The 25,176-nt window shown below is 43.8% G+C and overlaps 1 protein-coding gene across 4 annotated transcripts in view; it reads left to right on the top strand.

Annotated features, from left to right (window-relative positions):
- ntrk3b (neurotrophic tyrosine kinase, receptor, type 3b) overlaps positions 1–25,176 on the top strand; it is a 356,045-nt gene that overhangs the window by 157,148 nt on the left and 173,721 nt on the right. For all 4 annotated transcript variants that reach the window (XM_061765463.1, XM_061765464.1, XM_061765466.1 and 1 more), the window contains exons 6-8: positions 2,086–2,228; positions 2,973–3,114; positions 20,409–20,714. In XM_061765463.1, coding sequence (XP_061621447.1) covers positions 2,086–2,228; positions 2,973–3,114; positions 20,409–20,714 — 591 coding nt within the window. The remainder of the gene's footprint in view (positions 1–2,085; positions 2,229–2,972; positions 3,115–20,408; positions 20,715–25,176) is intronic.

The raw sequence follows: 25,176 nt of genomic DNA, 5'->3' as shown, positions 1-25,176 counted from the left end.
CTTTGCCTTTTGGGTTAGCTTCTTCTTTACCATGACCGACCGAGACAGAATCCGCATCACTGGAGACGTTGAACTGATCGCCTGTGTTCCATTCATCCCTCATTCATGAACAAGACCCCAAGATACTTGTACTCCTCCACTTGGGACAGGATCTCCTCCTTGACAAGAAGAGTGAAATCCATCCTTTTCCGATTGAGGACCGTGGTCACAGATTTGGAGGTGCTAATTTTCATCCCAGCCGCTTCAGACTTGGCTGCGAACCATTCCAGCCAGAGTTGGAGATCACAGCTTGATGAAGCCATCAGGATCACATCATCTGCAAAAAGCAGCGACGTGTTACTGATGTCATCAAACCGGACCTCCTGAACACCCTGGCTGCGCCTAGAAATTCTGTCCATAAAAGTAATGAACAGAATTGGTCACAAAGGGCTGCCTTGGCGGAGTCCAACTCTCACTAGAAACGAATCTGACTTACTGCAATGCAAACCAAGCTCTGACACTGGTCATACAGGGACTGAACAGCCCGTATCAGGGAGTCCGGTACCCCATACTCACGGAGCACCCCCCACAGGACTCCTTGAGGGACACGGTCAAACGCATTCTCCAAGTCCACAAAACATGTAGACTTGTTGATCGAACTCACATGCACCCTCGAGGACCGTGCTGAGGGTGTAGAGCTGGTCCAATGTTCCACGGCCAGGACGAAAACCACACTGCTCCTCCTGAATCCGAGATTCGACTTCCCTGAATAGACGTTAACAGGGAGGCTGAGGAGTGCGATCTCCTGTAGTTGGAACACACCCTCCGGTCTCCCTTCTTAAAAAGGGGGACCACCACCCCAGTCTGCCAATCCAGAGGCACTGTCCCCGATGTCCATGCGATGTTGCAGAGGCGTGTCAACCAGGACAGCCCCACAACATCCAGAGCCTTTAGGAACTCAGAGCGAATCTCATCCACCCCTGGGGCCTTGGCACCAAGGATCTTTTTAACCACCTCGGTGACCTCAACCCCAGAGATAGTAGAACCAACCTCAGAGTCCCCAGACTCTGCTTCCTCATGGGAAGGCGTGTCAGTGGAACTGAGGAGGTCTTCGAAGTACTCGGCCCACTGACTCACAATGTCCCCAGTTGAGATCAGCAGTGCACTGTCCCCACTATACACGGTGCACTGCTTCCGCCTCCAGCATTTCCTCGAAGTTGTCCGTAAGTTGTTCTCCATGGCCTCCCAAGCCTGAGTTTTTGCCTCAGCAACCACCAAAGCTGCATTCTGCTTGGCCAGCCGATACCCATCAGCTGCCTTTGGAGTCCCACAGCCCAAAAAGGCCCGACCCCGTTGGTGTCCACCAATGGGTTCATGGATTGTCGCCAAAACAGGCACCGACAACCTTACGGCCACAGCTCTGGCTGGCTGCCTTAACAATGGAGGAACGGAACATGGTCCACTCGGACTCAACCTCCCCCGACTCGCCCACATTTGGGTGAAGTTCTGTCGGAGGTTGGAGTTGAAGCTCCTTCTGACAGGAGACTGCCAGACATTTCCAACACAATACGTTAGGGTCTTTCAGGTCGGACCAGCATCTTCCCCCAGCTCTACCCTCTCATCCACTGAGGTGAACCCCAACGTACAGTCACTGAGTCGGGGGGCAATAAATATGCCCACACCTGCTCGGCGCCTTGCACCGTGGGCAACTCCAGAGTGGAAAAGACTCCAATCCCTCTCAAGAGGACTGTAGCAGAGCCCTTTAACACTTCAGGAGAACACAATAAATCCCACATGTGAGAAGGTGCCCCATGAATAACCAAGCCAAAGCAGAGTGTATAATGTAAGATGATGTAGATGTAGGATGAAGAAGAGTCAGAGCTGGGGGGACTGAAGGCGAGCGTTGACGATCGGTCACTTGGACGGCCCCAAAGGTGGCGGAGCGTCACGGTGACTCATCGCCAAGCGCGGGCGCGCTGCCATTATGCAAATTTTATTTCATTAACGAGAGTCGAATAATTTATTCTGTGTGAAAACGTGTCAACAGAAGGCAACGGGTGTGTATTAATATGAACACGACGTGTGTGTGCGTGTGTCTGTATATAGACTTGCCAGAGATCAGTGTGAGCCACAGCAGCGTGTTAGTGATGGAAGGCGACAATGTGACAGTGAGCTGTAATGGATCCGGATCACCCTTGCCTGAAGTGGACTGGACTGTCAATGACCTGCACTCCATCAACACACACCTGGTATACACACACACACACACACACACACACACACACACTTGGTACCCCCCCCAACACACACACACACACACATCTGTAAATAAATGATATACAGTGTTTATTTAACTGGAGTAGTTCGAGGGCATGCTAGGAAAAATGGTTCCCCACCCCTTGACTAATGCCTTGAAAAAGTCCTGTATAAATACACACCCACAGTGTATAATCTAAGAGAGTAGTGTTTATACTTATTCATTAGCGTGCTCCAGCTAATTAGCATGAGGTTTAGCGAAAGCCTGAGGGATCTATGTCTCACACACATTGTAGCCCATGAGGATCCTGACCACCGTTATTTGGCTATGACAGCCATAGACACCAGGTTTAGATATGATAGATGATAGACTAGGTAATGTTAGAAGAAGACTGTAGATTGTATGGCGACTGTAGATTATGATAGATTGAAAGGGAGATGGATATATGTGTTAGGAGATAAATAGATGGGTACCTATACCCATCTATTTATCTCCTAACACATCTATTCACATCAGACACAGATAGATAGATAGATAGATAGATAGATAGATAGATAGGTTGATTTGATAAGTACTGTAGATACATTTCCCAAATCTTAATTGTCCCTTTTTTGTATTAATAAAGCCCAGAGCTCATACTAAAACTGCTTCAATCCACTTAAGAACCATCGCACACTTGTCACATCGTGAAAGGACTCCGTGTTTGTTGTTTCAATTTCCATGTATGTGTGTTCAGTCCAACGTGTACTGGCCCGACATCCACTCCATCAACCTGACGCTGTTCAACATCAGCCGCGACGACAACAACTACCAGTTGACATGCATCGCTGAGAACGTGGTGGGCATGACCAACTCGTCCATCCAGCTCAACGTGCAGTGTGAGTTGAGGCTTTTTCTTTGTTTTTGTTTTGTCGCCATACCACATTCTTTGGGTTGCTTACATATAAATAACGTTGGCTAAGCTCAACCGCTAATTTGTTTGTTTGACATTAATACTATTACCACTGTTAAATTTGGTTCCTTGGTACACCAAAAATGTCTGTGGGTCAGTATGACCCGCTGCATGTTCTGACCATAAAAATGGTCAGAATTTCACAGTAATCCCACAACATAACAGTAGGGTTATTAAAGGCCATATGTACCAAATGTAAAAAAGACATTAACCAGTGTTTATAGCTAACTCTCCTGCAGAGGTGGGTAGAGTACTTAAATATTGTACTCAAGTAAGAGTACTGTTACAGTTGAATAACACCACTCAAGTAAAAAGTAGTCATCCAAATTTTTACTTAAGAGTAAAACAGTACTCAATGAAAAAACTACAATAGTAACTTGTGAGTAACTTCTGATTATTATTATTTTTTTAAATCAGACCATGAACATCAAATAAAATCAAAAAAAATAATAACATGTGGGAGTCGACACACACCTGCCACCATTTCAATCTTTATCCATCCATCCATCCATCTTCTGAGCCGCTTATCCTCACAAGGGTCGCGAGCGTGCTGGAGCCTATCCCAGCTATCATCGAGCAGGAGGCGAGGTACACCCTGAACTGGTTGCCAGCCAATCGCAGGGCACATACAAACAAACAACCATTCGCACTCACATTCACAGCTACGGGCAATTTCGAGTCTTCAATTAACCTAAATGCATGTTTTTGGGATGTGGGAGGAAACCGGAGTGCCCGGAGAAAACCCACGCAGGCACGGGGAGAACATGCAAACTCCACACAGGCGGGGCCGGGGATTGAACCCCGGTCCTCAGAACTGTGAGGCAGACACTCTAACCAGTCGACTACCGTGCGGCCATTTCAATCTTTAACTGGCCAAAAACCAACAAAACATACATTGGGCCCTACAGAAACAATATTTGCTTTAGTCACTTAAATGACTTAATGAAGATGCTGTTTGTTGAACAGACTTAGTGATTGTGTGTGCGTGTGCGACACCATAGGGATAGTGCTAATGTTGGCATATGCACTGTCAAAACAACAGTAGAAACATCTGCAACTTACCGCAAGGTGTTTTCTCAAGTAAGAAGTGGGCTGAAATATCGAAGTTTGGGCAGTCACAATTTAAGAGCTGCATGGCAAAGCTGTTGTTTATTGGTCTTTAAACACACTTGTAGGGCTGGTTTCTTTTTCTTAAAATGAGTCATTTTGATTGGCTACGTGCGCGGTCATGTGACTGCCTTGTGTCGTCTGATTGGTGAATAGGAGTCAAATGACATTAGTCATTAGTCCCGTTTGATTGGCGCAACGGACACCCTATGCGGAAGTTGAAGATGGAGTCTAAAAATAGACGCGCACACGCAAGAATGAAAAAATAAATGTAGCGAATGGCATGTCGATCATTGTAACGGAGTAAAAGTATCGATCCTTAATCACAAATACTCAAGTAACAATAAAAAGTACTGTGCATTTAAAGTACTCTGACAAGTACAGTTTATGGAAAATGTTACTTGAGTAAATGTAACGGAGTAAATGTAGCGCACATAAAAATGGTTTAAAAAATATGTAATGATATGAAGAAAATATGAACGCAAGGCCAAGTTTAATCTATTTTTTCTAAATTGTAAAAAAGATATTTACCGCTGTTAGTTAATAGTTAATCCTCCTACGTTTGTTTCTTTGGTGCATCAAAAATCAAAGTGACCCACGTTTAACCATCCAACATAAACTCCTACAAGGAATTTGCCCAAATGAGGCCCAACTCAAAGCAGGTACAGACACCATCTAATGTCAGTGGATCATGGCATCAGTTTGATCATTTCAAGGATTCCAAATGGAAATGGGCCCGTTCTTGAAAAAATGAGCCCACAACTGTAGTTTGACAGTGCATTATGAATTTCGATGGACATGTCTATCATGCCAAAACACGCAACAATGTCTCTAGAACTCATGCCCGGAAGTAAACAGAAAGTCAGAGATTTTGTATTGAAGCAGCAATTTCTTTTCTGAATTCCAAGGCTCGTACTTTGTCTAACTCCTACAAAGGGAATTTTCCCAAATTATACCCAACCACATGTAGGTATCCCAGACAGATGGGCAATGCTGAATGGAGAATCTTTTTTACCAATGCCATCTAATGGGGGCGGAGCATGGCGTCAAAGTTTGGTGATCTTTTTGTGGATAAGCCATGAAGCTTGAATTGTATTTTTCTTATTCTGCATAGACAGTGTGACACGCTGCTGAGCTGGAATCAGGGCAGCTTAGCGAGGGTTAAATATAGCTGGATCAGTGTGAGTCCCAATGGAGTGTGTCATTACAGCAACTAATGAACGCACAATGCAACTGCCGCATGCTCGAAATGACGCCTCATCTTATCGCTGACTGTTAAAACAATGTTGACAGGCTTAGTCAATGAGAGCTACTGTTAATCGGCTAACAATAAGTGCGTGGTTTGACTTGAACATAGCTGACCGGGCCTTACATCCCAATTATTGACTTATTTTCTTAACTGTGTATGGGTGACGTCTTTAAGACCGGAGGCCGGAATTTTCCATATTTCAATGAGTGCCCCATATCGTTTGATGACAGCCTGCCAATGTGATTTCCATTGGTGTGGAAAGAGATGTTTATGACCCCTGAGGGAGGACTTTTTGTTTTTAAAATTACAAACGCACATTCATCATGTTCATCCATTAGCCTAAATCCATGTCCCATGTTGCTCGATAGGAAAATGTAATATTTAATGTGATCCAAACACCACATTAACTGTCAGTTAGTCAATACATCCTGTTTGTTATGGCTGTCTCAACTCAATATTGAGGTGTATATGTATTGATTTTCAAAGTGTGTCCAGTGGTGAAATAGGCAAATTTTGCTTTAGTTTAAGGGACGTAAAGTCCTTTTGAAAATGGAGTATAGAGTATCATTAAATTTTTATGTTTTAAGACATGAGGAAGGGTTATATAAATGTAATGACGATATCCATACACATCCTCAGGACAGGGCCCTTTTAATAATGATAATAATAATAATAATAATATGATAATTGGGATGCATTTAGTTGAATAAACTTGAATAACAATTTTTAAAATATGATTTGCATTTTTATTTTATTTTATTTCTTTAAAACAATGGTAAAGGGAAATGTAAAAAAAAAAATTATTCTAGTTCTTCTAAGATTGTTTTAAATGATGTGGTTGCCACAAAGTGGCAGGTGTGGGAAGTAGCTGAACCCAAGAGCAGGCGGAGGCTGATGTAAAATGATGAACAGTTTATTGAGCAAAGGTTATGGAAGTGGTCCTGGATGTGTTGACAGGCGGCGGCGTGGACAGGTGGAAGGCAGTGGACAGAACAGGGGGCTGGCAGGAATGACATGGGTCAGGAACACTGGCAACGAGGAGACAAAAGAGTTAACAAGGGAACGAGGAGTTGAGTAGCTTACATGAGTACGGTGGGCCGTGGTACCACTAGGAGAGGCTGCAATACTTTGGCGAGGATTTCCGGGAACAGGCAGGCTTAAATGTAGGTGGTGATGAGGGTTGATTGGAGAGAGGTGCATGGCTTGAGGAGAAGCTAAAACAGAGAGGGAAGGAGAGAGAGAGGACAAGAGGGCGCATAGCGCCATCCAGGCTCCAAAACGGTACTGCGGGGCAGTACATGACAGTACCCCCTCCCAGGCGTCCTGCCAGGCTTCCCTGAGTGAGCCGCATAGAAGTCGTCCAAAAGAGTAGGATCGAGGATGAGATTCCAGGAAATCGAAGAACGGCCGGTAACGAAGTCCACAGCGATGTGAGACCAAGGGCGGCTGGGAATTGGCATGGGGCGCAGCAAGCCAGCTGGAGTTTGGTGAGAAGACTTCCCTCGGGTGCAGACGGAGCAGGCTTGAACAAACTCTCGGGTGTCTTTGATGAGGCTGGGCCACCAGAAGTGCTGTTAAATGAACTGGGTAGTACGGGTGATGCCGGGGTGACAAGTTAATTCAGAGTTGTGGGCGCACTGCAAGACTTCCGAACGTGCTGAATCCGGGACGAACAGGTGCTCAGGAGGGCCGGTCTTGGGATCAGGTTAGGTCTTCTGGGCCTCCTTGACCACCTGCTCGATCTCCCACGTGGCCGCTCCAACGAAACAGGAGGCCGGAAGGATGGATTCCGGTTCTGCTTTCCTCGAAGGAGGTGAGTGAATACGGGAGAGGGCATCTGCCTTGGTGTTATGGGAACCGGGACGGAAGGAGAGACTGAAATTGAATCTGCTGAGGAATAGTGCCCAGCGTGCTTGTCGGGGGTTGAGACTTTTAGCGATACAGAGGTAAGCGAGGTTTTTGTGGTCAGTCAAAATGAGAAATGGTTGTTTAGAGCCCTCCAGCCAGTGCCTCCATTCTTCCAGGTCCCATAGAATGGCCAGCAGCTCGCGGTTTTCGACGTCATAATTTGTTTCTGCTGAAGATAGGCGACGGGGGAAAAAAAGCACAGAGGTGAATTTTATGGGTCGTTTATGGCTCGCTGCGAAAGGACTGCTCCAGCTCCGGCAATCCGAGGCATCAACCTCCACCAAGCTTCTGGACGGAAGGCTCAGGGTGGCGCAGAATGGGAGCAGTGGTGAACAGGCATTTGAGTTTATTGAATGCTCGTGAGGCTGCTGGGGTCCACTGAAAGGGGGAGCTGGTGGATGTGAGACTGGTGAGGGGAATAGCGACCTTCCTGTAATTACGGATGAATCGGCGGTAGAAATTGGGGAATTCCAAGGAAACGTTGCAGTTCTTTGCGGGTCGCGGGAATGGGCCAGTCGATGATGGCTTGTATTTTGGTGGGGTCCGGTTGTAGTTGTCCTTTTGTAATGATTTTTCCAAGGAAATGTGCTGAGGATAGATGGAATTTACATTTTCCCGGTTTGACGTATAGACGGTTCTCGAGAAGGCGCTGGAGGACTTGGCGTACATGGATGCGGTGTTCTTCGCGGGAGCGGGAGAAAATGAGGATGTCATCGAGGTACACAAACACGAACCGGTTGAGCATGTCACGGAGGACGTCGGTAATTAATGTTTGGAAAACTGCAGGAGCGTTGGTTAAACCGAATGGCATGACCAGATACTCAAAGTGTCCGAGAGGGGTATTGAACGCGGTCTTCCAGTCATCTCCCCCTCGGATACGGATGAGGTGGTAGGCGGAGGTCCAATTTGGTAAAGATTTGGGCTTCGCAGAGGGGTTCAAAGGACGGGTCGATTAGGGGTCACGGTGACTTATTTTTAATTGTAATGTCGTTGAGTCGGCGGCACGGTGGACGACTGGTTAGAGTGTCAGCCTCACAGTTCTGAGGACCAGGGTTCAATCCCCGGTCCCGCCTGTGTGGAGTTTGCATGTTCTCCCCGTGCCTGCGTGGGTTTTCTCTGGGCACTCCGGTTTCCTCCCACATCCCAAAAACATGCATGAATTGGAGACACTAAATTGCCCGTAGGTGTGAATGTGAGTGCGAATGGTTGTTTGTTTGTATGTGCCCTGCGATTGGCTGGCAACCAGTTCAGGGTGTACCCCGCCTCCTGCCCGATGATAGCTGGGATAGGCTCCAGCACGCCCGCGACCCTAGTGAGGAGAAGCGGCTCAGAAAATGGATGGATGGATGGATGTCATTGAGTCCTCGGTCGTCGATTCATGGGCGGAGTGTTGTGTCTTTTTTCTCAACGGAAAAAAAATCCAACCTCGACCGGCGACGAGGAGGGGCGTATGAGGCCAGCAGCCAAGGAGCGCGGATGTAATCCTCCATAGCCTTTTTTTCGGGACGGGAGAGATTGTAGAGTCGGCTGTTGGGAAGTGGAGCTCCCGGCAAGAGGACTATACCGCAATCATACGGGCGGTGGGGGGTAGAGAGATGGCCAAGTCCTTGCTGAATACTGTGGAGAGGTCATGATATTCTTCTGGAATTTGGGAGAGGTCCACTGGGGCGGCAGAGGGTGGTGGGTCTTCTGAGGGTGGAACGGCAGAAAGCAGACAGTGGGAATGGCAATGAGAACTCCATTCGGTGATGGATAAACAATCCCAGTCTATGGCGGGGTTCTGGAGTTTGAGCCAGGGAACACCAAGAACTAAGGGGGTCTCAGGGGAAGGAATGACAAAAAGGGAAATGTTTTCACGGTGATTGCCTGAAATAAGGAGTGTGATGGACACTGTTTGATGGGTGACCAGGGAAATTAATTGGCCATCCAGGGCTGTGACTTTTTTCGAGGATGGAAGTGGTTGGAGAAGGATTTGGAGCTGGTGAATTATTTTTTAATGAATAAAATTATCATCGGCACCGGAATCAATAAGGGCAGTGATAGGGGTGTTATGGGCAGAAATGATAATGCAAGCGGGAAAGGTCATGCGGGAGGGAGAGATTGCGGAAACGGAGGTGAGCCTGGTCTTTCTGGTCGGAGGGGGCACGAGGAAATTAAGTGACCGGATTGACTGCAGTAGAAGAACAGCCGCTGGATGACGCTGACGTTCTTGTGGATCTAAACGTGTTTGACCAATTTGAATGGATTCATCGGATGCAACGGGAAGTGACGAAAGTGCGGAAGACGACTGTGTGGTGCTCAGAGTAGGAGAGTGTTTACGCGAGCATAGCCCTTTCTCACGGGCTCTCTCTCTCGCGGTCTGTTATCCAGACGGATGGAGAGGGCGATAAGAGCCTCGATAGAGAAGGGCTCGTCCTGGACCGCAAGCTCGTCTTTGATTTGTTCTGAGAGACCGTTTGAAAAGATTCCCCTAAGGGCTACGTCATCCCACCCGCATTCACAGGCAAGGATACGGAAGTCGATGAAATATTCTGCGACGGATTTAGCGCCCTGACTGAGTGTGAGGAGACGACGGGTGGCTTCTGTGCCCTGAACGGGGTGATCAAAAACCTTACGGAGTTCAGCGGAAAAGGAATTGAACGAAAGGAGGACCGGGGAGGAGTTGTGCCATAATGAAGCGGACCATTTTGCTGCTTTGCTGTGGAGGAGGTTAGTGACATATGCTACTTATGAACGTTCTGTGGGATAACTGAACACGAGTGAGCAATGAAGAACAAACTGGCTACATGCACCGAGGTCCCTGGAGTCGGGCTCGAGCAGAGGGACTTGAAGTTCTTTGTACGGGAAGCGGGGTGGCTCGGAGGCTGCGGGCACGGGAGGATTACTTACAGGGAGTTGAATGAATTGCATCTGTTGCGAAAGGAGGGAGACCTGTTGCGAAAGGGAGTGGAGCGGTTCGGTGATTTCTTGCAGTATTTTGTCCTGTCGTCCAAAGTGGGCGCCTTGGAGGGTTAGTGCGTTCTTCAGTGCCTCCGGAGTTGCTGGGTCCATAGTGGCCAAAGTATTCTGTCAAGTGTGGGAAGTAGCTGAACCCAAGAGCAGGCGGAGGCTGATGTAAAATGAGTTTATTGAGCAAAGGTTATGGAAGTGGTCTTGGATGTGTTGAAAGGCGGCGGCAGGCAGTGGACAGAACAGGGGGCTGGTAGGAATGACGTGGGTCAGGAACACTTGGAACGAGGAGACACAAGAGTTAACAAGGGAGCGAGGAGTTGAGTAGCTTACATGAGTACGGTGGGCCGTGGTACCGCTAGGAGAGGCTGCAATACTTTGGCGAGGATTTCCGGGAACAGGCAGGCTTAAATGTAGGTGGTGATGAGGGTTGATTGGAGACAGGTACGTGTCTTGAGGAGAAGCTGAAACAGCGGAGGGGAGGGGAGAGAGAGGGCGCAAAGCGCCATCCAGGCTCCAAAACGGTACTGCAGGGCAGTACATGACACAAAGCCTATTTTGATTTGACACAAATTATAATGTAGTTTTTTTCGGGTACAAATAAAGGCGTCTTCTTTTCTGCGGTTAAATAAATCAAAAATATCACCCTTGATAAAAGAAAATATGAAAAAATTGCTTTTAGTAATCTAAAACACATTCAGCACGTAAACAAAATGTCAAACTGTTCAATTCTAAATATGAACAAACATTAAATGAAGCAGTGAATGTATTGTGTTTGCCTAACTACGGCAGCGTAGCTTCATTTTGATCCATTTAGAGAGAGGCCAAAATGGCTGCTTTGATCGCACTAAAATATGAAGGCACATTTCCAGTGTAGAAAAACAACAGCCTTGTAAATGTTTTTTATTTTATTGAAATAGAATCACATATAATTTAATGTTTTATTTATTTGATTAATGTCAAGTTAATGTTGTATCCCAAAATTTAAAATGGCTTCTTTCATGACACTAAAATATCAGATTTATTTCCAACATAGAAAAAAACAACTTTCTAACAATATATATATATATATATATATATATATATATATATATATATATATATACATTCAGCTTAATAAATAAGCATTTAAAAACTAAATACAAATTAAAATAAAAAACAAAAACCATCGATCGTACAATTTTTGTCCTATTAAAATGTAGTTACTTTTTTATTCAATAAAGTAAAAAAGGGGAAAATCAAAGAAAATAAACAACAGCATTGTAACATTTTTGTATTAAACCAAAATTAAATGAAATACTTCATTTAATGAATACACAAAATTGTGCAAACACTAATTTCGTCTACCAAAATCCTTTTACTACGGTGGCCGACAAGGGGAAATGTGCTGCAAATACAGGAAAAACACACAAGCACTTTATTTTTCTTCCCGCTTATCAAGGGTAGCGAGCGTGCTGGAGCCTATCCCAGCTGACTCTGGGCGTAAAGTACACCCTCAACTCGCCAGTCAATTGCAGGGCACACATAAACAAACAATCGTTCACACTCACATTCACACCTACGGGCAATTTAGAGTCTACATTCAACCTGCCACGCATGTTTTGGGGATGTGGGAGGCAACCGGAGTACCCGGAGAAAACCCACGCAGGCACGGGGAGAACATGCAAACTCCACACAGGCGAGACCAGATTTGAATCAGGGTCCTCAGAACTGTGAGGGGGATGTGCTAACCAGTCGTACACATGCCGCCCATAAATAGAACAGTAAAATAAAAATGCTGCAAGATCAGAATCAGAATCATCTTTATTTGCCAAGTATGTCCAAAAAACACACAAGGAATTTGTCTCCGGTAGTTGGAGCCGCTCTAGTACGACAACAGAGAGTCCATTGACAGAGGACACTTTTGAGACACAAAGACATTGACAAAAACAGTCACTGAGCAATAAAGGGTTGTTGGGTATCTGTTAATGCCCGTAACATTTATGTATTTATTTATTAACAATTGTGCAAAGAGATGCAGATAGCACTGCAGAGTCCTCTAGCACTCAGAGCAGTTTGAATGACTAATATAGCAATAGTCCGGTGCAATGACCATTGTGCAAAGGGCGCCGAGACTTCAAGGAGTGTATGCAGTTTAAAGTGACTAGTAGTGCGATAATCTGGGACAATGTTGATTGTGCAAATGTTGCAGATACTCCTCAATCAGTGTGCAAATGGGGCAGATGCTACTGTGGCATGAGTGGCCAGTATTGGTCAACAACAGATATGCAAATAGTGCAGCGTGGCGATATAATTTCCTTCCATTCATTTTTAACACCGCTTATCCTGGTTAGGGTCACGGGACGCTGGAGCCTATCCCAGCTGACTTCGGGCGAAAGGCGGACTACACCCTGAACTGGTCGCCAGTCAGTCGCAGGGCACATATAGACACGGACAACCATTCGCACTCACATTCACACCGTCACTGAGTGGGAACTGAACCCACGCTGCCTGCACCAAAGTCAGGCGAGTGTACCACTACACCATCAGTGACTTAATATATAATTGGCCCGACAGAAATGTGACTACAAACTCAAGACAAAACAATTTGCAGCATGTTGCAATGGAAATGCTGCAATCACAGAAAACAACTGCAAAGGAAAAATGCTGCAAACACACGCACACAAAAAATGCACAAATCCCAAAATAACTGCGAGAGAAATGCTGCACGTTCAAGCTACACAACGGAAGTCTGCCAGGCCACTAGGGGGCGCGACCTCCAGGACGGACCAGTCCTGTGAGCCTATGTGGTGCCTTTAATATATACTAGATACTAGATAATCCAGCGCCCTGTAGCAGCCCAACTAACCGACGTGCCTATGTGGCGGCCATGTTGGGGAGGTCGACGTTCCAATAGAAGGCAATGCATGGACGCTGAAATGAGTCGTAACTTGCTCATTTCTCAACCGATTTTCATGAGGCTTACTGTTTTGTTAACGCCAAAGCGTATGCTATCAATACGTGTCATCCGATAAAAAGCAATAACATCAAACAAATATATGTGAAACGGACTCTCAGTTACCTTGTCTTAGTTGTACGACGTTCAACCGTATGCTTCACAATGTGCCAGCATCCTTGGTCTTTTGGTTTTCTCGCCGTCCACACACGTGGAATGCGCTGACAACTTTGACCTCCCGAGTTTAGCGTCACCGTCGGCATGAAGCTCAAAATGGCCGTGTCCTATCTACCTTGAATACCTGTGGTGCCTCTGGTGTCGCAGGACTAGTCCGTCCCGAACGTCGAGCCCCTAGTGGCCTGGCGGACTTCCGTTGTGTGGCGTGAACTTGCAGCATTTATGTCTTGCAGTTGTTTTGGGATTTGTGTGTGTTTTTTTGTGTTTGCAACATTTTCCTTCTGCTGTTGTTTTCTGTGATTGCAGCATTTTTATCTTGCAGCATTTTTCTTTTGCTGTTGTTTTATGTTCTTGTGTGTTTTTCGTCTTGCGTCATTCCTGCTATGCAGCATATGGCCGTTTGTAGCGGATTTACCCCTGTCGGTCACCGTATTTTAGACTCTATTGTCCCTTCACAATGTTGTGTGGACGTTCATATTTATGGTTCTTTCTACAAATGGGTTACATGGACAATTGTAAATGTGACCTAACAACAGTGGGTGTTTAAATCACTCCGTGTTTCCCAAATCAGTGTTGCCTCATTGTAATCCCCTTCAGCAAAAGGCAGGGCCCAAAATGGTGGCTTTGATGACACTAAATTGTAGGGAATCAGTTCCAGCAACGGTCCGAACGAAGCAGGTACATTTGGGACGCAATGAGGTGTTGTGCAGTCGCAAAGCAAGTGTAACAGACCTGATTAACAAGGACGTTGCCTGTAGCCGGCACGTACGCAAGCAAAAAGGAGAAATCAAATGTGTAACCGGCTGCGGTGAAACAATGCAGCTGGGTTGCCATGGAGATATTCCTCTTGCATTTTGGCCGTGAATACGTGATATGCCTCACCTCTTACATAAGTGGAAAAGGCAACCAGCTGATTAAGGACACACACGTGCTGTTGGGGACAAGGATTGGTCTCCAATACCTTAATAACAGCTCCTGAAGGGGGCATCCTCCCCCTCATCGGATGCTGGGATTGTGTCGTTTCCAGGCGTTTCTTCTTCTTCTTCTCCCATGTTGACACTCTCTGCCGGTGCCGCAAATTAACATTAATTTTTCACCGCATGCTCGTTTGGTAATTACATTTCCTCGGTGGTGCGAGCCTATTGTCTGTGGAAATGTCAGAAAGTAGCTCCAACCCGCACCGCGATTAGGGAGTCGCGTGATTGACGGGACGAATTACCGGCCGTCACGTCTCGGCGTTCAAAAGAAAGACTTTTTAGAGTGAATGTATTGCAACGACAATGGAGGCTTTTGTTGCGTGACACTCACCAGTAACACAGAAATAACGGCAGCGTGCGGGATCATTGGGACCATTTCCCTCTTCAGTTCTCGTGTAAAGAAAATTTCAGCTTCTCTATTGTATTTCATTTTGAATAAAAAAAAGTACTATTCTTTAATGACTGTATTTACATTTTTTTTATGAAATAAAAAAAACTATTCATATTAGTTTCATACTCTTGTGGCTTCTAAAAATGTTAATTCAATTTTATTTAATTGCATTTGAATGTTTAAGTCATTTTTATTTGTAAATTAAAATGTTAACAATTAATTTATTTTTTTTAGAATCATTTGTAATTCTTTTGAAATATATTACATATTTTTAATGTATCATTTTGATTTGATGTTTTACATTTACAATTATATAAAAAATACATTAGGGTATTGCTCATCTTGGCTTCTCAAAATCTTAGGTAATTTGCTTAGTTGAATCTAAGTATTTTTAATTTAATTTTTTTTATTTAAAAAAAAATATATTTTTTTGTAATTTGTATTTTTAAATAGGTTGTAGTAACATTTTAAATTAAACAATTTATGTCAGAATAATTTGGGGGTCTTAGATTTGTAATTTAATTTCATTGCATTAGACTAAATTACTAGTGTAAAGTACTTTTCACTTAATTGTGGGGCAAAAAAGTATTTAGTCAGTTCTCCCACTTAAAAAGAAGAGAGAGGTCTGTAATTTTCATCATAGGTATACCTCACCTATGAGAGACAAAATGAGACAAAAGAAATCCGGAAAATCACATTGTCTGATTTTTAGTAGCAAATTATGGTGGAAAATAAGTATTTGGTCACCTACAAACAAGCAAGATTTCTGGCTCTCACAGACCTGTAACTTCTTCTTCAAGAGGCTCCTGTGTCCTTCACTCGTTACCTGTATTAATAGCACCTGTTTGAACTCGTTATCAGTATAAAAGACACCTGTCCACAACCTCAAACAGTCCCACTCCAAACTCCATTGTGGCCAAGACCAAAGAACTGTCAAAGGACACCAGAAACACAATTGTAGACCTGCACCAGGCTGGGAAGACTGAATCTGAAATAGGTTAGCAGCTTGGTGTGAAGAAATCAACTGTGTGAGCAATTATGAGGGTACAGTTTACTAAACTGAAGGTACAGATTACTAAACTGAGGGTACAGTTTACTAAACTGAGGGAACGGATTACTAAACTGAGGGAACGGATTATCAATGAATTTTATTTTTCTTATACCTTGGCACCAGGCGGGCTCCGTATAAAAGCATGCCCTGATTGGTAAGTTCGCTTAATTTTGTTGTACTATAGGCGTATTTCCAACAAGCCTGTTGATAGGGAGTCCCACTAGGGAGGTCCCCGACTAGTGACGTGTCATTGTAGTGTCTGTTTAGAGTTGCGTCGTTGATATGGACCAATATCAGCCGTTTGTGAGCGGTAGGACCTACCAGCCATTGTTGTTACAGTAATAAAGCAGTGTGCTTTGTCATTGATATGGACCAATGTCAGCAGTCCCCCAGCACACCCTTCAGTACGGGGCCCTAGGCAATGGATCTTATGCATGGCAACACATCAAGCATTTCCATGGGAAAAGTGAGGTTGGCTACAAGTTTCCATTGTCCGCTAAATTCAAGCTGCTGGAACGCCATCTGATGGAAAAATAACCCCATTCTTTAAATGTGTGATAACGGGGCGTGTGGAATAGGTATATTCAATAGTTCGGAGATGGTACTTTTCAGGGTCAAAATTTCATCAAAAGTTTTGACTTTTTAAAGACGAAGGGACAACTCCTCCAGCCAACAATGCGGTGTACCGCCTTCCGCCCCGCCCGTTATGTTCAGAGATCAGAGATTTCAGAGATCAGAGTTCAGGATCAGAATCAGAATCAGAATCTGCTTTATTTGCCAAGTATGTCCAAAAAACACACAAGGAATTTGTCTCCTGTAGTTGGAGCCGCTCTAGTGTGACAACAGACAGTCAATTGACAGAAAACACTTTTGAGACAGAAAGACATTGAGAAAAACAGTCACTGAGCAATAAAGGGTTGCTTGTTATCTGGTAATGCCGGTACATTTTTTATTTTTTTTTGTTGACAATTGTGCAAAAAGATGCAGAGTCCTTTTAGCACTTAGAGCAGTTTGAAAGACTAATATTGCAATAGTCAGGTGCAATGACCATTGTGCAAAGGGCAGAGATTGCACACATTTTTTTTTACTTTTACTCGTTTAACAGTGGCCCCATACTACAAAGGAGATGGGAAATTAACATTCACTGAGACAATTTCACCATCACAACAAGATAGCCAATCGAAGCTGCGTCTCCCTCTGTACCCTCTCCCTTTCCCTCCCAGTTTGGCAGCGCTTGGATCCGGCCGGCCGAGCAGCTGCCAGCCACTGCTGTCACAGAAACAATCGAGCCGCAAAAACATTGATCCTGACAGTACAATATGCTTGTCATTAGTATTGTTTTATTATTGGTTGTGTTTTTGTTTTGACCCCGATTTTGTTGTATCTGTACCATACAATGACAGTAAAGGCTTTCTATGCTATTTATGTTCAGCACTTTGTTATCGCTGTGATTGTGCTCTATGAATAATGTTGACTTGAGAGTAGAGCGTCTTAAAGCCATGCAAGTTTTCAGTCCACACACACGATCGTACATACGTTGCATGTACATACTGTGAAACTGCGAATGGCTCATTAAATCTGATAAGGATCTTTTGATTAATTCGCTGATACTTGCATAACTGTAGCAATTATAATAGTAATAAGTCATTCACGGTTACTTTACGTAATTCCAACAGACGGCGAGTATAATTTGAAGAGTTTGATGCTGTCATTGTTATCGTTATGCATTTGTCTGGCAACCGGAAGTTATCACGCCACCTCATCCCAAACGTGGAAGTGTTGCGTGCATAGAGTCCATTACATGCCTTGGCTGCCCTGTTATGGCGCCTCTGCATGTGCTACAATTTTTGTGTGCATTGCATATGTGACCTATGTCTACTAAAATAGATTTTAGATTTTTCTAGTGTGTGTTAATTTAAGGAAAATTATAGTCATGGAGGGAATATTCAAACTGTGAAACTGTAAATGCACATGCAATAAATGTGTGTATTTTTTATGGGACAGTGGTAAAACGGTGTAGAAAAGGGAGCTAGAAACAGTCCTGAGAACTGCCTGCGTGCCAACACATCCGCAGAGGGTGCCGCACAAACCTGCCCGCCAAATAACACACCAGGACGAACAGACTTGCGTTGACCGGTCAAAAAAAAACATGTTGTTATCACGTTGTTACAGAGTGCCGGAATGACTTGCATTGTGTGGACCGAAGCAGCCGTGACAGCTCCACTGAGGGAAAACTGGATCACTCGTTAACTGTCCGTCAACAAGATAATTCCACGCGTAACTTGGACTTGCCGTTGTATTTGGAGAAACAGCCTTTTTGCGTAATTGTCACTTTTGTCAGGCCCCCATCACTGAAGTCATTTTGCCAAATGACAGCTTTCAAATAGAAATTAAAGAGGAAAAAAGTATTTCCCTTTTGTTTGCCTTTGACGACCCATCAGCGCACAATCACAGGCGGCGACCATGCACTGGAACTGACAGTTGGGGTTTTCATTATTCATGTTGGGCCAATTGGTTCTTACAATTCAACCACAGCCATGCTTGATAATGCTGCATGAGAACTAAGTTACACGATTAAACAATTTTGTCTGAGTCCCCCCTGGAAAGTTAGAATGATCAGTTCCTGACTTTTAATAAATAAAAAAAACAACAATCATTCTAGTCAATTTGACCCACAGCACATAACAGCAGAGCACAGCACAAACATAAGTTTATTTTAGCACTTTATTGTTAAAGATTGCTCAATTTACATGTCTGATGTCATGGTTTGGACTTGGTTATGCATTTACATTTTCAATACATACAAGTAAAGCCGAACAAAATATTTTCTTTTTTTCTCTCCTTTTTTAAAAATACATATTCCCATATTTCATTCGAGTCATTTTTACCTGCAAAATAACACAAGGGTTTTTAATGTAATACAAGTATAAAATTAAATTCAGCGCATGTCACTTAAGTACCACATTACCAAAAAGCCAAATAAAAAGCCAAATGTATTCCCAGACTTGGGGAGTAACGGAAAAGATGTAATGCCATTATGTAATTAGAATATAAAAAAAAGGTAACTGTATTCCCTTACAGTTACAGAAAAAAAAACGTAATCAGATTACATCTACATTTGTCAAAAATTGGGATTATTTTGCAGGATGACAATTTTAATGCAGGGAGTGCCTGCTTGGATGTACTTCTACCCGAAAGTTACTAAAAAAACACTAGACAAATGGCCGATACTAAATAGTGAAGCTACACCATCTATTATCATATTTTAGCATGCAGTCTGCCAAGCACATCCAGAGGGGCTTAATCTGCGTCCTCTGGGTCATGAATTAATCTTAAAGATGAGTTGTGTTCTTCCATGGTACTAGTCTTGTAAACTCCAAGGATTCTGGGTACAACTAATAAAGTCCCAGGTTATTGTAATGTACGCCCAAGCTCCAAGTCTCCCTTGCAGTATGTTGTCCCCAAAAGCTTCTTATTAATGCCCAGACACATTGTTTAATAATAGCCACTTCTGGCTGAGTTTTAAGGCTCTATTTTCGTAATACAGTATTGCGACTTTTTCTCCTAAATATTGATCCAAGGTTTCAAAGTTGTGGTCATGTGGTGCAAAAAGGCATGTTCAGTTATTTTTCATTTGTATGTTTTATATTTATGGACTGTTTTTCAGAAAAAAAATATTTACGTTAATTACTACTACAAGCGCCACGGTGGTCGATTGGTTAGAGCGGCAGCCTCACAGTTCTGAGGACCAGGGTTCAATCCCTGGCCCCGCCTGTGTGGAGTTTGCATGTTCTCCCCGTGCCTGCGTGGGTTTTCTCTGGGCGCTCCGGTTTCCTCACACATCCCAAAAACATGCATGCTAGGTTAATTGACAACTCTAAATTGCCCGAAGGTGTGACTGTGAGTGCGAATGGTTGTTGTGTATTGGCTGGCAACCAGTTCAGGGTGTACCCCGCTTCCTGCCCGATGATCGCCGGGATAGGCTCCAGCACGCCCGCGACCCTAGTGAGGAGAAGTGGCTCAGAAAATGGATGGATGGACTACTACAACTGGTTAGTGTAGGTTTCCGACGAAGTATTATTATTTTGAAATTTTCCATTAAAAAATGACTTCTCGTAATATTAGGAATGTTCCTAAAAAATATTCAAATATTCAGGTATTTTTCCATCCATCCATGTTCTGAACCACTTCTCCTCACTAGGGTCGCGGTCAAGTATTTTTTTTCAGGGGGAAAAAAAAAAACTTTAAAAAAAAAAAATAATAAAATTTTACTCAATTCATTTTTTCCCAAAAAAATCTGAGACTACAGGACCAATTGTACAGAAAATCCTCAATTTAGAACTATCCTGAAATATGACATTTCAAGGTCATGAATGGTGGGCATTGAACTGGTCTGTGCAGCAGCGTAAGAAAATTTGGGTCTCTTGGATTTACCACAATGGGAAAAGTCAAGTGTGATCCTGCTCCTGTCCGCAGTTCCCCCGGTCATCATTCGCCTGGCCGAGCCCGAGCAGCGCCATGACACCTGCATTGAGTTCACGGTGCGAGGGTACCCACACCCAAAGCTGCGCTGGTTCCACAAGAACAAGGAAATCCTGCACAACCAGTACATCCGCACCGAGATGGACTTCTACCAGGACTACCTGGAGGGCTGCCTGACCTTCCAGAACCCCACGCACATCAACAATGGCAACTACACCCTGGAGGCCAGCAACTCACTTGGGACAGTCACCAAGACAGTGTACGGGCACTTCCTTATGGCGCCTGGCATCGATGACGAAGGTGGGTCAAGAGCCTCGCAATGCTGTCCGCAAGAACTACGTTGTCACATATGGGCATCTAAATTCTATTGCTCCATCCATTTTCTATACTGCATACTTTGTATAGGGTGTCAGCTGACTTTGGGTGAGAAGTGGGGAAAAATGATCATCTGTAAATCACAGGAGAGAAACACAGCAATTGAACACTCACGCCTACGAATCAACGAACCGGTCTTTGTTGTTTCCAAAACCTAGGGTTATTACCGTACTACTGTATGTGTGTTAGGTTAATTAAAGACTGGGAATTAATATAAAGTTTTGTAAACAGCGAAGATACGTCTGTCAGCAGTGAACCTGACATATGTTTTCGTAAACATCAAAGACAGATACGTTAAATACAAGAAATTGTCTTCGATGTTCAAGAAAAGGCTTATTTTCACTGAAGGAAAAACATGTATGAGATTTTCACTGAAGACGGCATTATACCGTTTTTGGAAATAAAAGCCGCTTTCATCTTCATTTGATTTTGTAAACTTTCAGGATAAGAAATTGTTTTGGATATTTCATGCCTGGATCAGACTACAAGATTTTAGCCCCAATATGGGCCCAATTTGTTATCATTGTTGACTTTCCAGATCTGACCCGACATACAGTGGGTACGGAATGTATTCAGACCCCCTTAAAATTTTCACTCTTTGTTATATTGCATCCATTTGCTAAAATCATTTAAGTTCCTTTTTTCCCCTCAATGTTCACACAGCACCCCATATTTACAGAAAAAAACAGAATTGTTGAAATCTTAGTTTTGCAGATTTATTAAAAAAGAAAAACTGAAATATCACACAGCCGTAAGTATTCAGACCCTTTGCTCAGTATTTAGTAGAAGCACCCTTTTGATCTAATACAACCATGAGTCTTTTGGGAATGATGCAACAAGCTTTTCACACCTGGATTTGGGGATCCTCTGCCATTCTTCCTTGCAGATCCTCTCCAGTTCTGTCAGGTTGGATGGTGAACATTGGTGTACAGCCATTTTCAGGTCTCTCCAGAGATGCTCAATTGGGTTTAAGTCAGGGCTTTGGCTGGACCATTCAAGAACAGTCACGGAGTTGTCCTGAAGCCACTCCTTCGTTATTTTAGCTGTGTGCTTAAGGTCATTGTCTTGTTCGAAGGTGAACCTTTGGCTAAGTCTGAGGTCCTGATCACTCTGGAGAAGGTTTTTGTCCAGGATATCCCTGTATTTGGCCGCATTCATCTTTCCTTCGATTGCAACCAGCCGTCCTGTCCCTGCAGCTGAAAAACACCCCCACAGCATGATGCTGCCACCACCATGCTTCACTGTTGGGACTGTATTGGACAGGTGGTGAGCAGTGCCTGGTTCTCTCCACATATGCCGCTTAGAATTAAGGCCAAAACGTTTTATCTTGGGCTCATCAGACCAGAGAATCTTATTTCTCACCATCTTGGAGTCCTTCAGGTGTATTTTTTTTTTAGCAAACCCCATGTGTCTTGCACTGAGGAGAGGCTTGCGTCGGGCCACTCTGCCATAAAGCCCCGACTGGTGGATGGCTGCAGTGATGGTTGAGTTTCTAGAACTTTCCCCCATCTCCCGACTGCATCTCTGGAGTTCAGCCACAGTGATCTTTGGGTTCTTCTTTACCTCTCTCACCAAGGCTCTTCTCTCCCGATTGCTCAGTTTGGCCGGGCGGCCAGCTATAGCAAGGGTTGTGGTCGTCCCAAACGTCTTCCATTTAAGGAATATGGAGGCCACTGTGCTTTTAGGAACCTTAAGTGCAGCAGAAATCTTTTTGTAACCTTGGCCAGATCTGTGCCTTGCCACAATTCTGTCACTGAGCTCTTCAGGCAGTTCCTTTGACCTCATGATTCTCATTTGCTCTGTCATGCACTGTGAGCTGTAAGGTCTTATGTGGACAGGTGTGTGGCTTTCCTAATCAAGTCCAATCAGTATAATCAAACACAGCTGGACTTCAATGAAGGTATAGAACCATCTCAAAGATGATCAGAAGAAATGGACAGTACCCAAGTTAAATATTTGAGTGTCACAACAAAGGGTGTGAATACTTATGGCTGTGTGATATTTCAGTTTTTCTTTTTTATTAAATCTGCAAAAATCTCAACTGTTCAGTTTTTTTTTCTTGTCCAATATGGGGTGTTGTGTGTACATTAATGAGGAAAAAAATGAACTTAAATGATTTTAGCAAATGGCTGCAATATAACAGTGAAAAATTTAAGGGGGTCTGAAAACTTTCCGTACCCACTGTATTTTGCCGGGAAGGACAAAACTCTTTGCTGTGTGACATAATCCACGATGACCGTTTTTGCCCTACGATTGCCCGCCAAAATGAAAATTCTAGTTTGTTTGATCTTTTGGATATTTTCCATGGAGTCTGACATATCAACAGGAACCCTCCAACATAGCACCTTCACATCGACCAATAGGATTCTGTCTGGCAATGGCCCCTTGCCTCCCTTGGTCACCGTTGTCAACATTTATTCATGCACTAACCAGTGTTTACCAAAACTTAAGAGCATGAATCGACACATCGCCAGCGTAATGTTTACGTACAGTGTTTACAAATAATTATGTGATCCCTCACTGATTTTGTTAGTTTACCTACTGACAAAGACATGAACGGATTATAATTTTAATGGTAGGTGTCATTTTAACAGGGACAGAATATCAATAAGAAAATCACATAAAACAAAAGATTCCAATTATTTTGAAATTCATTGAGAGAAATAAGTATTTGAAACCCAATAAAAACATTACTTCATACTTAATGGGCAACCCCTTGTTGGCCAGTACAGAGGTCAGACGTTTCCTGTAGTTGATCACCAAGTTTGCACACAGTTCGGGAGGAATTTTGGACCTCTCCTCTTTGCAGATCCTCTCCAAATCCCTAAGATTTCGAGGCTGTGCCTTGGCAACTCGAACCTTCAGCTCCCGCTGCAGATTTTCTATGGAATTTAGGTCTGGAGACTGGCTCGGCCTCTCCATGACCTGAATGTGCTTCTTCTTTAGCAACTCCTTCATTTCCTTGGCTGTGTGCTTTGCATCATCGTCGTGCTGGAAGCCCCATCCACGACCCATTTTAAGTTTTCTGGCTGAGAGAAGGAGGTTGTCACCCAGGATTTCACAGTACAAGGGTGCATCCATATTTCCCTCGATGCGGTGAAGTTGACCTGTCCCCTTTGCAGAGAAACACCCCCAACGCATAATGCTTCCACCTCCATGGTTGACGGTGGGGATGGTGTTCTTGGGGTTATAGTCTGAATTTGGACGGGCCTGTACATGTGCATTCTTGAGCAGGGGGACCTTACAGGCGCTGCAGGATTTTAATCCATTACAGCGTAGTGTGTTGGCAATGATTTTCTTGGTAACTGTGGTCCCAGCTGCCTTGAGATCATTAAGTGTAGTTCTGGGCTGATGCCTAACCTTTTATCATGATCATTGATACCCCACGAGGTGAAATCTCACAAGGAGCCCCAGATCAAGGCAGACTGACAGTCCTTTTACAATTCTACAATTTTGTCCCTAATGTCCTTAGAAAGTTCTTTGGTCCTGCCCATGATGGATAGCTTGGTGTCTGATTGATTGATTCTGTGGACATGTGTCTTTATACAGGTAACAAGTTGAGATAGTTGTCTTTCATACAGCTAACGAGTTTAGATTATGAGTACTTTCTTAAAGTGAAAGGACTAGACTGTGTTGTCTCTCAAATTCTTTATTGTTGGTAGGGGATCAAATACTTATTTCATGCAATGAAATGCAAACGCATTTGTATCTTTTGAAATGTGATTTTCTGTATTTTATTTTAGATATTCTGTCTCACACTATTAACAAAAACCCACCATTAAAATTATAGACCGCTCATGTCTTTGTCAGTGGGGGAACTTAAAAAAATCAGTGAGGGATCCAATAATTATTTCCTCTTCTGTGCAAATGTTAGTGCTAGCAGAGGCTAGCTAGCTAGCTACATAATACCAACACAATGTTATGTTGCCTCCTTGCTAGCAGAGTCATAAGTATGTAAGCTCTCATTGTACAATGGACAGCACCAAAAAATCCTCTCCAGCGCACCCATGGATGACACCACACGCCTTTTCTATTTTTTTCCAACACAAACCATTGCCGCAATAAAAACTAGTGCCTCTTCCTCCATTGCTGTTGTTGCCACTATGGTAACGGTCATATCTAGTAGCATGTAATTACACGTGTTCCAGTTCCGCCTCCCCTGAGAGCTTGATTTGAAAAGATTAGGCCAATGGCCATAAAAGATGGGATAGGTAATATTGTAATATATATTTTTTAGTCTTGCCAGTGTTTTGACCGAGACATGGCAGGATTTTATGGCAGTACTCTGACACAGTGCCATCGTGAGAGACCAAATTTGTCTTGTAGGCATAAGAAAATATGTATTTTCAGTGAAAACTTGGAATTTAACATGAAAGAAAATGTTGTC

The sequence above is a fragment of the Phyllopteryx taeniolatus genome, chromosome 2, assembly GCF_024500385.1.
Source record: "Phyllopteryx taeniolatus isolate TA_2022b chromosome 2, UOR_Ptae_1.2, whole genome shotgun sequence".
Taxonomy (NCBI): domain Eukaryota; kingdom Metazoa; phylum Chordata; class Actinopteri; order Syngnathiformes; family Syngnathidae; genus Phyllopteryx; species Phyllopteryx taeniolatus.
The sequence above is the reverse complement of the archived record's forward strand: the minus strand, read 5'-3'. Positions and strand labels throughout refer to the sequence as shown.